This window comes from Sceloporus occidentalis, unplaced genomic scaffold (genome assembly GCF_023333645.1).
Source record: "Sceloporus occidentalis isolate IW3139 unplaced genomic scaffold, rSceOcc1.0.p SCAF_1, whole genome shotgun sequence".
NCBI classification, from domain to species: Eukaryota; Metazoa; Chordata; class Lepidosauria; order Squamata; family Phrynosomatidae; genus Sceloporus; species Sceloporus occidentalis.
In genome coordinates this window covers 13151730-13168335 of record NW_028316981.1, presented here as the reverse complement: position 1 = coordinate 13168335, position 16606 = coordinate 13151730, and the positions used below count along the sequence as shown (strand labels likewise).

Here is a 16606-nt window from a genome sequence, read left to right as displayed (position 1 = left end):
GGGGAAACTAGGGGATGGCTTGTTTCTGAAGCTACTGTCATTGCTTCCTCACAGGAGGAGCTCTGTGTAAAGGCTGTTCGTTGTGCCATTATTTCTGTTGATGGCAGAAATGGGTGCCCAAACATGTATCAACAAGACTTGGGAGAAAGCAGCAGCAGCAGCAGCAGCTTGAAATAAAAGGCCACCACACTGTAGCCTCACTGGCCAAGCAGTTCCCTGAAAAAGCCTGGCCATTGCTGTCACTTCTGCTGGAGTCAGAATGGGACACCCGTATGATCAGTGAGGAGGGGTTAAAGTGACCCCCCTCCTCATTGATCACATGACGGGGCAACCCGTTCTAACCTCAGCAGAAGTGGCAGCAACAGCCAGTCTCTTGATGGGTGCTGTTTGGTCAATGAGGCTGCAATGGTGGCAGTGGCACCAAGGACAGGCTAGTGGGGCAGATGCAATGCTGGCTCAGCTGGCCCATGTGCAAAATAATGAGGACTCACTGGATTCAGCCCAATGTGTGTGACCACCATCATGGCTGGTTTAGAGCCAGTCTAGGTCATGATGTTAAAGACTAGACCTGGATGTGCCTTGAGTTCCAAGTGCAAAAGCAGCTTGCATTCAATTAACTCAGTGTGGAGAAGAAGTAGAATCTTGCCCGGTGTCTACAGTGTATTGTACACTCAGGGAAAAGCAAACTGCTGCAGCCTCTCCTGGCTTGTGTGCTCTCCCTCATTAATACCTCTTGACCATACTCTTGGCTGGTTTTCAATCTGTGAAATATTAGAGGATGGGCATAACATGGACCTGACTTCTGGCCCTAAAAGCTCAGGGAATTTAATCCTGCTGGTTTATAAACCCTAATACAGCAGTCCTCCATATCCACGGATTTTCTTATCAATGCATTCAAACATCTGTGGCTTGAAAATATTTTAAAAATATATAAATTACAAAAAGCAAACTGTGTTTTTGCCATTTATATAAGGGATGCCATTTTACTATGGCACTGTATTTAACAGGACATGAGCATCTATGGATTTTGGTATCCACCATGGGTCCTGGAACCAAACCCCCGCAGATACCAAGGGCCCTCCGTAAGAGAGACAATATCCAGCTCACATTTACCCAGCAAGCTTTGCAGCTGAGAAGGGAATGAAACTCAGCCTTCACCAGTTTTTTTTAAAGTCAGACCACTACACTGTGCTACCAGCATCACTATCACATCCATCACATCTATCTCCTTACCTGAAGGGCAGAGGCACTGGAATTGGCCCAGCAAGTCAAGACAGGAGGCTCCATTATGACAGGGCTGACTGAGGCACTCATTGAGGTTGGATTCGCAGCGCGAACCAGTGTAGCCTTCAGGGCAGCGGCAGGTAAAAGAGCCAAGCGTATTCTGACAGCTTCCGCCATGTTCACAGGGATTTGCACCTGATGAGGGTGTGAGAAAGTGCCAAAAGGAAGAGACAAATTATGAAACAAATATAGCTATCAACTGAAGGTGCATCTATACTGTAGAAATAATGAAATTTGATGCCACTTTAACTGTCATGGCTCTGTCTTACAGAATCCTGGGGTTTGTAGTTTTAAAGGGCACCAGCACTCATTGGCAGAGAAGGCTAAAGACCTTGCAAGACTAAAAATCCCAGGATCTCATAGGATGGAACTACAGCACTTACAGTGGTGTCAAACTGCATTATTTCTGCAGTGTAGACACACACTAAGTCAGTAATGTAAAGGCTCGGCCAAGATACTTTTACTTCCAGAAGCGAAGACAGCACATCCTCTGTCCATACTTGTGCACTAGGCAAAGGGGAGACAAATGCCTGAGGCAGCAGATTTTAGGTAGCATGCTGAACATGAAAGCAGCAAGTTACAAGCAACACAGCTGCAACTAGTTACTTTTCAGGTAACAAGAGTGTAACAGAGCCACATTCCAGTGCAAGAGCAAAATTATTTTATTGACATAATGGCTTCTGACCACATTCCAAACTTATTTTAAAAGGAATTTGAACTGAATGTTTCCAGTCTTATGCCATTATCCTGTTAATCCTAAGGAGTTTTTTTGTCTTTAAAAAATTATTTACTAAGCTATCACTGTGTGGACATGTTTTTACTCCATAGAAAGGTAGAGCTCATTCTGTCGGAGCTATCTGATAGAGAAGACTAGCTTGCAAAACGATAAATCCCAGACTTACATAGCTTTGAGTCATGGCAGTTAAAGCAGTGTCCAACTGTATTAATTCTGCAGTGCAGATGCAGCCGGCATGTTTACCTTACTTTGCTGAAACCAGTCTTAGGAAGACCAAAGAAATTCAGCGGTTTACCTAGCAAACTCTACAGAAGGTGAATGGCTCATCATAGATTCATCAAGTTGGAAGAGACCCCCAGGGCTATCATCCAAGCCCAATCTGGCATGCAGAAATACATAATCAAAGCACCTTTGAGAGATGGCCATCCAGCTTCTGTTAAAAATCTCCAAAGGAGACTTCACTGTACTCCGAGCATGTGCCTTCCACTGTTGAACAGCTCTTACTGTGAGGACATTGTTCCTAATGTTTAGGTGGAATCTCTTTTCCTGTAGTTTGAATCTTAACTGTACAATTGGATCAATAGACCAGTTAGTCCATTGGACGATTGGACAAAGGTTAATCTTTTCCCTCCAAATGGGGCTAACACCCAAGCAGTCTATTTGGAATGGCTGAAGGACTGTCTCTGATGCTCCTTCCCCAACATTAGCCGCCTGAGGCAGTTGTCTCTTCCTGCCCAATAGTAAGGCCGCCCTAGCCGTAGCAAATGTAACTCAAGAGTTGTTCAAACCAATGGCATCACTAGGGGGTACGGATCGCACCAGGTGACACGCTAAAGGGGGTGACACCACCGCTCCTCAGACATCTGCGTTTTGGCAGAACTGGGCTGTGGCATTTGCCTGTATCTCTTTAAAATGCTGAAGAGATGAGTGTGGGGAGGGTCAGTGGGAGGAGAAAAGAGAGGCCCCGTGTTTTTTTAAATTAAATTTCAATTTTTAAATTATTTTTTTATTAAAAAAACATTTTACCAAATATTCACCTTACCCATATGACACTATGTATATGTAAACACATTTATTCTGTGTTTATGGTATCATAATTTAAAGGTATAAGTTAAATTCTGCTAGTTGTTTATGTCACAGCTATTACCATTACATTCAGTGATATATGGGACTTATGATTTATAAGTAAATTAATACAAAAAATTACTAAGGATTCTGTATGGTGTGGTATGGGAGGAGTTCAATAGATGTATGGTGACTCCATGAGTGACCATGCTGGGTGACGCCACTAGTGACGCCACTGATTCAGACGTCGTTTCTTTTAGCGTGACAATGCAAATAATCTCATTCACACATTCTGGGTTTGTTATTCATACTATGGAACTGCATCAATCCACATCTCTGCACATTTGGTTGCTCACATGTGTAAGCATTTGAATAAAGATTGAGACAGTTATTCGAATGCATTTGGAACCCCCTTTTGGGTATGCAGAGTTTTATCCCGGGTCTATTCACACATTATTAACACCACTGATGATGAAGATCTTTTTTAAAACCTCAGGGGGAAAATACAATATCAATTATCCCAGATTAAATAGGTTGGGGGGCAGCCCCCCCCCTCCAATTTAATCAGGTGCACTTGGGATGCATGTGAACAATAGAGATTTAACCTGGATTCATCCTGGATTATTTTCACACTGTGAATAGCCCCTCAGAAAATGTGGAGGTGGTCAAAGAGGCACAATTTTTTTGATAGCCACGCTCCCTTCTTTCCTGCCCCACAGCCAGACCACTTTACCCATCTGGCACTCATTGATGTCATCGTAGCACAAGGCTCCGGTGTAACCTTGCTGGCAGGTGCAAACCGTGTGGCCGGTCAGGAGGTCAGTGTCACAGTGTGCATCTGGGTGACATGGGCTGCTGAGGCAGGCATCATGAAGGTGACAATGGAGTCCTGTAAGGGCAGATCTAGGTGGTTAGCTATTATTGTTGTTGTTGTTGTTATTATTATTATTATTTCTTCCCCCATTTCTCCCAACATAGGGACTGAAAGCAGCAAACAGCAAATTTAAAGACAATACAATTTAAAAACAATACAAAATTTAAAAGTCTAACTATAAAAAATTAAAAACAATTAAATGGTTTTAAAGAGTTAAAACAGTTATGAAATAATAATAATAATAATAATAATAATAATAATTATTATTATTATTATTATTATTATTATTATTATTTTAACCCATCTCTGCCTACGGATCAAGGCGGGTTACAATACAAAAAATGTACAAATACAAATACAACTTAGTCAAAAAATTACATAATCCCATCACTCCACCGACATGAAAGTAAAACAGTCTTAGAACTATAAAAAGGGAAAGCATCACAAGTTAGCACAGCATGGACAGCTGGTTAACTAGCCACACAGTCTCCACTGCTCTGGTGAGATGTGGCATATCAGTATTTCTAAATTAGTATCTATACAGATTAAATAGCATATGCAAATTTTATTTGGCGATGTGCAAGTGGTCATCATAAACAGGACAAGGCAAGCAGCTGCTAAACTTGATTATTATTTTTTGTTAGGCAAATTCCTTTGATAGCCAGATTGGTTGTTTTGCTTTACAGTTGCACCAACAGGAAGACAATACATAATTAAGGAAGATATGCATTTCCTGGCTTCCTGGTTTATCCATTGTTCTTAGAAGTTCTGATACTGGTAGCCCTCTTTTGCTGGCATTATGATGCTGACTGTTTTATTTCTGATTTTGTTTCCCAATATTGAGCTGCATGTTATTATCTTGCAGTATACCAAACAGATACATACAGAGTTTGGAGAACATAGGGGCTGAACAGACTGCTGCTAACAGACTGCTTCTTTCAGCACCAAACTGGGGCCACAGCAGCTACATGTCACAGCTCTGATCTGGCCTTTCCACAGTGCCATAGCCATGAATGCTGCAGCTTTTTGATGCTCCTTTGGCGCTGCGTCATCTGGAAGCAGTGCCAGAGGACGGCTGTGACGCTGCTCACCATGTGGTGAGGTGTGCAGTGTCATGCTGGCATGGGGGCAGATAGTGGAAATGCCCCCATGCCCTCAAGAGGGCATGGGGGACAAAACCAAAAATCTTCTTTTTGTAAGAGGGGAGGTGGGTGCAGTTGGTGGGATTGGTCTCCCTGGGGACCAATACAGCCCGCTACCCTTCTCCAATTGCTTACTCCACCTTGTATGAGTGGTTGCTGGTATGAGGAGGAGTATGTGACAGGGATCTTGCTTCTGCCTGTTGCACTGGAGATCACTCATGGGAGTGAGTTTGGACAGCCAATCGTCTGCTTCCCAATGAACATGGGAAAGACCCCTGTCAATTTCAGTGGCTGTCGCCTAGTACATGGGGATGGAGGGGCAAGGCTGGGAGTCACTGTGTAGCTGCGTAACTATTATTTATTTATTTATATGTAGATTTATACAGAGCTGTACATAAAATCAATTAAAATAAAATAAAATAAAAACTACAGTGGTTATGCATTTGTAACTACCCAAAAGGATACTCCTCATTATGAATAATACGACAGAAGTTAGATTCTACGTAACATGGCCTGTGCCCGCAATGCAGAAACAATCTAGGCTGACGTCCCTTTAACTGCCCTGGCTCAGTGCTAGAGAATCCTGGGAATTGTAGTTTATTGTGGCACCAGAGCTCTCTGGCAGAGAAGGCTAAATAAGAGTCTCACAAAACCAGGGCAGTTAAAGTGGTGTCCACATGGATTATTTCTGCAGTGTGGATGCAGCCATGTTGAGAGACTACCAGACTGGAGAAGATTCTGCTGTAGAAAACAAGAATAGCTGGAGAATACAAGGTTGTGACAGATGAGACCTCTGGGTTCCTGAGGATTTGAATATTGTAACGGTGAGAATAAATTGGTTTATTGCTTTGAAAAGATTTTTAAGGAGAATGAGGGTTAGAAGGCTTAGTGAATTAGGGTGCAAGGAAAGTGGGCATACTCTCATCAACCTTACCTGTCCAGCCTGGGGGACAACGGCAGGAATATGACCCCAGTTCATCCTGGCATGTGCCCCCATTGCTGCATTGATGCCCAACACAGTCATCTGGGTTCACTTCGCAGTACTGCCCTGTGTAGCCTGTAGGAGGAAAAGAGGAGGTTAGCCAGTTGGTTAAAGGACAATTCTTCCAAGAGTTAGGGCCCATGAAGACATTTTGCTTAGACAAAGAACAAGATGGTGCCAGAGCTTTGGAAATTATTCTTTTAGGACTACAACTCCCATGATTGCTGAAGAATTGTGGGAGTTGTATTCCAAAAGGTCACTTAACAACAACATCAGTTAAAATGCACATCAATTTAAAAATAAGATGTGCTCACATTAAAACAAGCCACATCTAAAATTCAGAATTTAAAATTCACAATTTAAAAATCGTCTGGACAAACCTGCTGGAAGAGGCTGGTCTTTAATGCTCTTAAATTCAGACAGTGTATGCAGGTGTCAAGCCTCTTCTGGCAGGTCATTTCACAGTCTATGGGCAGTTGAAGAGAAAGTACTTCGGTTGACGATTGCCAACCTAGTCCTGGCTGACTAGAATAAATGTCTGCCAGAGGACCTGAATGTATGGGGTGGATTGTATGGGAGGAGGTGATCCTGTAAGTAACCTGGACCCAAACCATGTAGGGTTTTCAAGGTAATAACCAACACTTTATTCTTTGCCTGAAAACTAACTGACCCTTTATAACAAAAGGATGAGTCTAGAAAAATACTCTGTGGACATAGCATGCCTATAGTTAGCTTAGGTCAAGGGTAGGGTATAGTTAGCTTAGGTCAAGGGTAGAGTAGGATAGTGAACCTCCAAGCCTCCTGGGAACCCCAAATGGCTAATTTGGCACCTTGAGGCTGAGGTTCTCCACCCCAATCTGGGCAGAACCCAATTCTTTGCCCACTATGGCTCGCTGCTTACCTGGGAGACACAGGCAGCCATGGTATCGTTCATCCACATCATGGCATGTGCCACCATGCAGGCAGACTTCTGGGGAACAATGCCCCATGTGGTACTGGCAGAGGGGACCAGAGGAGTTGGGAGGGCAGACGCAACGGAAAGAGCCCACATTATTAATGCACCGTCCTCCATTGAGGCAGGGGTTAGTGTCCCCAAAACACTCATTGACATCATGTTGACATGTGTGCCCTTCAAATCCTGGCTGGCATTGGCAGACGATGACCGGATAGGTGATGACACACGTCCCGCCATTGGCACATGGGTTCGCTGGGCAGAAGTCCATCAGCTGGCAATTCTTTCCTGGTAAGAGACCAAATATTTAAGAGAAAAGTTTCCCGCAGCTTCTCTCTTCTTCAGCCTCACTCAGAACAACAAAAGGGTGAAAGGTGGATGTAATCCAACATCCTGTTTCCGACAGGAGATGGCCAGAAGCCTGTGGGCTTGCTGGGTGACCCTCAATATAGATTCTCTCTGATCTTGGAAGCTAAGCAGGGTCAGCCCTGTATAGTACTTCAGTGGCAGACCACCAATGAATACCAAGTGCTCCATTTCAGAGGAAGGAACAGGCAAAACAACCTCTGACTATTCCTTGCCAGTTAAATGTCTTTAATTCTGCAGTTCAGATGCAGCTCTAGGCAGCCTGGCCAGTGGCAATGCTAGCTGGGGGATTCTGGGAACTGTAGATAAAAGAAATATCTAAACTCCGGTGACTAATAGTCTCCAAGAAAGCATTCCTAGGCCCAGCATACACCACAGAAATAATCCAGTTTAACTGTTCTGGATCAATGCTAGGGAATTCTGGGAACTGTAGTTTTGGGAGACATTTAGCCTTCTCTGTCACAGAGCTCTGGTGCCACAAGAAATGACAGCTCCCAGGATTCTCTATCACTAAGCCAGGCAAATTAAAGTGGTCTCAGACTGGAGCCCTGGTGGCGCAGTGGTTAAATGCTTGTACTGCAGCCGTTCACTCAAAACCACAAGGTTGCGAGTTCAAGACCAGCAAAAGGGCCCAAGCTCGACTCAGGCTTGCATCCTTCTGAGGTTGCTAAAATGAGTACCCAGACTGTTGGGGGCAAATTAGCTTACTTGCTGTTCACCGCTATGATCTCTGGAATAGCGGTATATAAATAAAACAAATTATTATTATTATTATTATTATTATTATTATTATTATTATTTCTGCGGTATGTTTTGAATGCACATCTATTCAGACAGATGTAACTTTCATTGTGTTCCATGGCGTGTTTAACTGTTTCAATAATTCAGAAAAGATTCCAGCCTTACAGGCCAATCCTACAGGGTTTGTCCTGGAGCCCCAAAATTTCTTTGATGCCCTCTGAAGTGGCAGAGGAGGCTATTCTATTGCCAATATTTAACTGGCACTCCACTCATTCTGGCTGCAGAATGGGAGCAGGAGGGGTGCCATCTTGTCATGGTCCTTGGGCAGCCAAAAGTCTTGAGCTGTCCCTGCTTCATGCTGGACGTTACCTCCCTTTCTTCCAACATGTGTGCTTCCCCACCTTTTGCCAGTCATACCTGTCCATCCGGATACACATTGACACTGATACTGCTTCCCAGAGAGGCGCTGGCACGATCCTCCATGCTGGCAAGGCGAAGGGAAGCAAGGGTCCCCCACCACTCCCTGGCACTCCTCCCCTGTAAAACCAGGAGGGCACAGACAAGTGGAGATGGGAGGGTTTGGGGGATTGAGCATCTGGAGGGAGCAGGTGCCCCCGTTCTGGCACCGTTCAGGGCTGCAAGGGTCTGCAAACTGACACAAGTCTCCAATGTATCCAGCGAGGCATCTGTCAAGAGAAGAACAAAGAAAAGGGAAAGGATGACTCACCATCCCTCCATCAATTTGACTGGGACTACAGCCTTTGGCCTTATTTTCACATTCAGGACTAAATCTTGAGCTTAAAATGTATGGACTGGTAACTGTTAATTCTCAAGATGAGAGTGCCTCTGTACATGGAAGGATTTCCTTTCTTTTATAAGAGCATGCTCCAGCCTAATGTGGTTGTGGGAGCACTGAAGGAAGAGTGAGTAGATACTAGTTCAAAATCTACCTCAAACACAAGGGTCACTGATGAGTAACATCAAACAACCTCTCATTGCCTAAACCCACTTTCCAGGGCTGACAGCAGGACTGGGAAATAAATGCTTATTTTACTAACAGCTGCCTTGAGTGGAGGTGGGCAACATCGGAATTTAGGACAAGAATTCAAAAGCATCTTGATAAACAACTGGGCATAAATTAATCAAATTAAATTTAACAGAGACAAATGTAAAATTCTATGTTTACACTACAAAAATCAAATGCATAGACATAGGATGGGGGATACTTAACTCAGCAGTACTATGTGTGAAAGGGACCTTGGAAATATTGTTGATCGTAAGTTGAACATGAGCCAGCAATGAGATTGTTCTTGTTGTGTGCTTTCAAGTCATTTCCAACTTATGGCAACCCAACACAAGGGTTTCCTGGCAAGAACCACCTGTTGGAGGTGGTTTGCCACTACCTTTCCTTGAGGCTGAGAGTATGTCACTCAAGGGGTTTCCTGGCTGAGCTGGGGATCAAACCCTGGTCTTCAGAGTCATAGTCCAACAATCAAACCAGCAATGTGATGCTGCATCAAAGAAGGCAAATGCTATCTTAGCCTGCATTAATAGAAGCATAGTTCCCAAGTCAAGGGAAACAATACTCCTCATATTCTGTGCTGGTCAGGCCTCACCTGGAGTACTGTGTCAGTTCTGGATGCCTCATTTTAAGAAGCATATAGATGGAACCTGTGTGGTATAGTGGTTTGAGTGTTGAATTGTAACTCTGGAGACCAGGGTTCAATTCCCCACACAGCCATGAAATCCACTGAGTGACCTTGGACAGGTCACACACTCAGCCTCAAGGGAAGGCAATGGCAAACCTCCTCTAAACAAATCTTATGAAGAAACCCCCATTATAGGTTCACCTTAGGATCTCCATAAATTGGAAACAACTTGAAGGCACACAAGAATAAACAAGTTGGAGTGAGATCAGAGAAGGGCAATGAGCTTGATAACAGGTACAGAGAGGTTGAAGGAGCTGGGCATGTTCAGCTTGGTGAAGAGAAGACTGAGGGGTGCCATGATCGTCAGTTTAAATACCTCCAGAGCTGCCACACAGAGGAGGGTGCTGGCTTTTCTCTGCTGCAAATAGAGAGTAGTACCAGATCTAACAGTTTTAAGTTACAAGAGAGAAGATTTTAATTGAACATTAGAAGCAATGTCTTGACCATGAGAGCGCTACAGAAATAGAACGAATTGCCAAGAGAGGTGGTGGGGTCTCCTTGTCTGGACATCTTGAAAAAAGAAGCTGGGCATGAATGATTTGTGGCTGGTTATTCCCTGGTTATTTCCGGGATGAGTCCTCTCTAATAGCGATGTCGTCTGAAAATCTTCACCACAATCTCGGGACTTTGCCGGGAAAATGCCTTTTTAATCCCAGCTTTCCCCCAGTGTGATAAAGTCCTATGATTCTAGTGGTGAAGGCAGCAGCATGGCTCTCAGTAGGGAGCGGGCATCCTCCCCATGACAGGAAGTTGCCCCTACTCCCAGTTTACACAAAAACCAGAATATATATATTTTAAAGCTATTACACTGAGACTGACTCATCCTTTTACATTGTCCATTTCTTACAAGCACTTTCCGGGAAATATTACCCTCTCCAGCTTCAATGCCTTGCCTGGTTCCCCCCAGAGATTTCATTTATTGTATTTTGATGCCACCCTCTTTCCTGGCAGGGCTGTTGGCCACACACAACTCAGTGGTAAAGCGCATGGTTTTAGGGTTCCCTGGCCCTCTTCTCGAGTAAGTGTGAAGAATCTCTGGCTGAGAAAGCTGCCTTTAAAGTTGTGTCCATATCTATTTTAGATTTATTAGACTTGGTTTTTTTATTACTATTACTATTTGAATTTTGAACAGTGCAACTATGGTTGGACGCTCACTCTGGCTGTACTCCCAAAAGAAAATAAAATGTTGTTAGTGTGTTGTTGTTTCTTGAGAAATAAATTTGAATCCTGAAAACTTACAGGCATATAAAAGTCCCGTTGGAATGGTTCAGACAGGCGCCTCCATTCTTGCATGGAACCCAAGTGCAAGGTAGACCTGGCAGGAAGATAAACAGACCCATTAAGGCAGGAGTTTAGGGCAGGAGTCGCTTGGGACAATGAGCAGATAGGAGGATGGAAGGCCGGTGCAGTGGGGCTGGCTGAGTTAGCACATGCTTATGGCAATCCATATGAATCATCATTTAAAAAGGGATCAAGGTAAGGCTAGGGAGTGAAACAGATGGGCAAAATAAAGCGGCTTCCAGCCACTTTGAAGGTAGAGTGTTTATATGATGACAACTTCAATGAATGTAATTGCAACACACACAAACCAGATAGTCCAACAAGGGGGCATGGGGTGTAAAGGATGAAAGGGGCATGTATGAGGGGCCTCCATGATTGTGCTTTGCCAGTGTATCACTCACACACCAATGCACCAATGCTCTGTACTGGCAGAGCATCACACTTGCGACTGTGTGGCTGATCAAATGAAATATGGAATGGCATCTGGGCAGGACGTGGGAGTCACTTGGAGGTCGCAGGTGCTATTTTTGTGCAATGGTGTACATGCATGTTGAGGAGGCAACAAAAAAAATTACCCAGTGGTGTGGCTTGACATTGCACCATGTGGTTGGGCCACGCGTATAATATTCAGTCTACCTTGAGAGTGGGCTGTGCATGCCTGTCTGACCAGGCCCAAGGTTTTCAATCACCAGACTTTACAACAGATGGAATGACAATGCTATACCAAATGGATCAGTTTCAGAGTTTGAATAAGTTAAGGCCCTCAAATCTTTCACAGATGAAAATTGGGACATGTGTGGCCAAGGAACATCAGAGTATAGTCAAGATGGAAAAGAGGCAGAAAATACAAGCTAGGAGAGGCTGTGGCAGTTTTTAAAAGCAGCTGAAAAAGTGAGACAACAGAGGATTTATCAGGACTGTCCCTGACAAATTGGGATAGTTGGAAGATATGGAAGTTTTTTTCTTGCATTACTATTCCCAGGATCCACAACCAGCTGCAGAACTAGGAGGAAGGAAGGAAGGAAGGAAGGAAGGAAGGAAGGAAGGAAGGAAGGAAGGAAGAAAATTATTTGGACTAGAGCTCCCAGAATGTTTGGAGAATTTCACAGATTTTAGAAGCTGTGATTCACTCCGCCTCCTGGTAAATCTATAGACTTTGGTCTTATTATATATGGAAAAGCCGGGCACACTTTTTCTGGACCAAACAATTTTTGCCTCTCATGCGCCATTCCCACTTACAGATAAATTGGTGTGCGATCCGAATCGATGGATTGATTCAACAGCAAAGCGTGGTTCCCATTACATTTGCCCCAATTGCATTTTCTCCCACTACATTTGTCCCGATCGCATTTTTTCTCTCTGAAATAATCCACCTGTGGTTCCCATTCACAAATTAATCGATTCAAAATAATTTGGTTCCAGCCGGTCAAAGGGGAAATTAAAATCAATTCCGATCCGCATGTGGTTCACACTTGTGCAGATTTGAGTTATTGAAAAAGAAGTGGGGGAAAACAGCGTCAAAAAGACGCGGGTTAAATGGGTCTAGCGCATGGCCCCCCTCTCGGAATCGCTTCAGTGATTCAGATTCAGTGAGAACCAGGCTCATTTGAACTGGTTCAAACCGATTCATGATCCTATTTAAAAGGTAGTGGGAATGAGGCCTCAGTGGGAATTCAGCAAGACAGAAAGTTGATCAAGCCAAAGAATATATATAACATCCTTTTATAGAGAAACCTGTCATGGGAAAAAGGCAATCCTAGTCCATCTATCCTTCTTTGTTCACTTGTTTGTTTTCTCAGTGCAGAGTATTTTTAATAATAACTTTTGGGGACAAAGGACAATTCAGTCATTAATCTTCCATTCTCTGTTCCGCAGTCTGAAGTGGCACCATTATGTAAAATGTTTATCACATCATTTGCTGTTCTTTGAAAAGTTTGCTGGAGTTTGCTCCAGATTCTACTTGATTGTGTCTCCCAGTGTCCACTATTACGTGGGGGCTTATAGTTCAACAATATTTGGAGAACTACTCATTTCCAGAGATGGTGAACCTATGGCACTAGTGCCAGAAGTGACACCCACAGCCCTCTCTGTGTGTGTGCACATGCCATCATCTCAGCACAGAGTTCGCCAGAGTTTGTTACTAGAAAGTCAGAGGAACATGGCACTTTGTGATAAATAAGTGGGTTTTGGGTTGCAGTTTGGGCACTCAAGTCTCTAAAACGTTTGCCATCAATGCAAGGAGTATATCACAGAAATTGAACACGGACATTTTGCATCCACAAGATCCCAGTTCAGTCTTGTGTGTACCTCCCTATTAATGGTTTGAGGAATAAGAAAAAAGATCCCCACTGCTCAATCAATCAAAGCTTGGAAAAGTTATGTTTTTGGACTACAACTCCAAGAATCCTGTAGCCAATATTGTCACTGGCCATGCTGGCCTGGAAAAAGTGAAAACTGTAATCCAATAATTAATTTTCAAGTTTTACCATTTGCATATGCACAAAAAAACACGTTAATCATTTTGTGTCACACTTAGGCTGCATGTATACTGCAGAATTAATGCGGTTTGAGGACCCGACTGTCATGGCTCAATGCTGTGGAATTCTGGGATTTGTAATTTTGTAAGAGAACCAGTGTGGTGTAATGGTTGAGCATTGGAGTATGACTCTGGAGATCAGGGTTCAAATCCTGGCTCGGCCATATAAACTCACTGGGTGACTTTTGAGCAAGTCACACTCTCTCAGCCTCAGAGGATGGTAATGGCAAACCCACTCTGAAGAAACATGGCAAGAAAACCCCAATGACAGGTTCACTTCAGAGCCACCATAAGTTAGAAACAACTTGAAGGGACACAACAACTGCAACAACAACAAGATGCAAAGGGGTCATGTAGGACCTTTGAGACTAACAGAAAGAAAGAAGCTGTTAGCATGAGCTTTTGTAGACTTCAGCTACTTCCTCAGGTGCATGTTGAATTCTAACAACAAGAGATATTTAGCCTTCTCTGTCAGAGAATTTTGGTGCCACAACAAACTACAGATCCCAGGATTCTATAGGATGGTGCCATGACAGATCAAAGTGGTGTCAAACTGTGTTAACTCTGCAGTGTAGATATAACTACAGACATGTCTAAACATACTTGTTAGTACCACAATTACTGCCCCGAATAAGCCTGCAGGTATTTACACACAGTTGTCCAAGGAAGGCAGACAGATGCGGCTTTGAAGCATTATTTGTGGCACAATGAACAGGGAGATGAAAATAAATCACATGTACACCAACACACGCATTGCACTGAAATTCCACATTCCTTACACAACAGGTTGCCAGCTTTTCAACCTGCTCCTGATGTGATGTCTTAATTAATTAGCTTCAAGAAAAGAAATGCCACTTAAACACTAGGAAGAACCTTTTTTTGAGCTGTTCAACAGTGGAATGGACAGTCTTGGAGGGTGATGGACTCTGCTGCATTATTAAACAGAGTTTGGATGTGCATCTTTCAGGACAGGAGTGCTGCAATTGTGTATTCATACCTGGCAGTGGTTAGACTAGTTTCTACAAGAGACAAGTTAGTATAATTTCCACAAGTTTCCCTTATGGCCCCTTCTAACTCTGAAATTATTTGATTCTATTAAATGTATATACCACCCAACGTACAAATTCCCTCAGGAATAATTTTTCTGAATAGATACCCGGCCACCAAAAAGAGAAAATCTAACTCATTGGACCCTGATTTCTTGCTGCAGTTACTGTTGATTACTGTTAATATTTTAAACTATATTTTATATTGTAATCTGTTTAATTGTATTTTCAGGGGTGGGTGGGATTGGGGATGTGGAACTGTATATTTTAATGTTGTAGGCCATCCTGGTTGCATTGCCCAGAGGGGCAGGATAAAAATAATTTATTATTATTATTATTATTATTATTATTATTATTAAATCTGGAGATCAGGGTTCAAATCCCCTTTCAGTCATGGAAACCCACTGAGTCACCTTGGGCAAATTACATGCCCAGCCTCAAAGGAAGGTAAAGGAATATCCCTTCGGAACAAATCTTGCCAAGAAAACATGTGGGGTCTCCATAAACTAGAAATGACTTGAAAGCAGACAACAACAACAACATTTCATTCATTTTAAAATCCAAAACAGTCAAGAATACAGAAACCAAAACCAATAAAAGACAGCTGATTCCAATATTTAATGTGTGCTGATCAACCGATAGATAGATAGATAGATAGATAGATAGATAATTACATTATACTGTCAGACCTCCAGATTCTGCATCCACAGATTCAACCATCCACGGTTTGAAAACATTCCCCTCACCAAACAAATTCCAAAAAGCAACCCTTGATTTTGCTATTATAGCAAATTTATATATAAGGGTCGTCATTTTACTACCCCACTGTATCGAATGGGACTTGAGCATCCATGGATTTTGGTATCCACAGGGAGCCCTGGAACCAAACTCCAGCAGATACCAAGGGCCTACTGTAATTTGAAAATATGAAGGAAAAAATAAATACTAGCCAGCTGTACAAAACTGATCTGGAGCAATTTAGCATGAGACTAAAGAGCTTAAACAATTCTGCTTACTGTGAGGAAAAAGCTTAGCCTGTTTGTTGCTGCCAATGGAGTTTGTTGTTGCATCACTGCAGAGGTTGGTTGATAAGTTGACAACTTACAGTCCCATGACAGCAAAGGTGCTGACCTACACCACAGCGTGTACTACTAATGCTTACCTCTAGCAAGTGGAATCATAGCCAACAGCAGGAGCAAATAGATCATCTTGTCTGCAAACCCTCTCTGTGTTTTCCTCTCCAGATCACCCCTAGTTCTTTCAACTGTGGGGCTGACCCCAGACAGCAGAGCCCAGGTGTCCAGACAAAAGTGTCAGATCAAAGCCCATCCACCAAGAAGCAGGAGGCCTAGACGTTTCCTCTACCAACCCAAGGAATCCCCCAATTCTGCAAACAACTCTTTGCAATGATTTCCTTCTTGTCGTCGTTCCCCTCCACCAAAAAAAAAAAAGAACAAGGCACATCCTGCGTCTCTGTACTCCATTGTCGAAGGTTTCCTGCCCCACACAATACTTGGGAGGAGAAAGATTTCCTGTTACCCAGGCCACTTTTGTCAACATGCAAAAAGGGTGGGAAATATTGGGGTGGGGGATGTGTGATGGGTTGTACTGAACCCAGAGGGAAAGGGGTACCATGAAGAATGGAGGCTCAGAACCACTTGAGGAATTGCAACTCAAAGCTGAGGCCCTTTCACACAACACAGTCATATAACACTAACATGCATCTGAAGAAGTAGGCTGGTGCTACCATCTTCTTTCTTTCAGTTAGTTTCAAAGGTGCTACAATATCCCTTTGCATACTGATATAACCACTGTGATTTCACGGGGGGCCCCAACCAGGGGCGGGGGGGAACCAACTGCCATGCCTGCATCTTGTGGAATCCAGATAGAGC

General features: G+C 43.3%; 1 protein-coding gene across 2 annotated transcripts in view; it reads right to left on the bottom strand.

The window, feature by feature from the left end:
• NOTCH4 (notch receptor 4) overlaps positions 1–16102 on the bottom strand; it is a 56056-nt gene extending 39954 nt beyond the window's left edge. Inside the window, exons 1-7 of one of the 2 annotated variants that reach the window (XR_016279049.1) lie at positions 15877–16102; positions 11091–11166; positions 8560–8828; positions 6985–7323; positions 6036–6158; positions 3819–3974; positions 1234–1419 (exon numbers count right to left, since the gene is read on the bottom strand). Coding sequence is in view for 1 of the 2 variants with exons in the window: in XM_089502624.1 (XP_089358750.1) it covers positions 1234–1419; positions 3819–3974; positions 6036–6158; positions 6985–7323; positions 8560–8828; positions 11091–11166; positions 15877–15922 (1195 nt within the window). In the remaining variant the exon portion in view is untranslated. The remainder of the gene's footprint in view (positions 1–1233; positions 1420–3818; positions 3975–6035; positions 6159–6984; positions 7324–8559; positions 8829–11090; positions 11167–15876) is intronic. The other variant, XM_089502624.1, reaches the window with a different exon arrangement.
• Between the last annotated feature and the right edge of the window lie 504 nt (positions 16103–16606).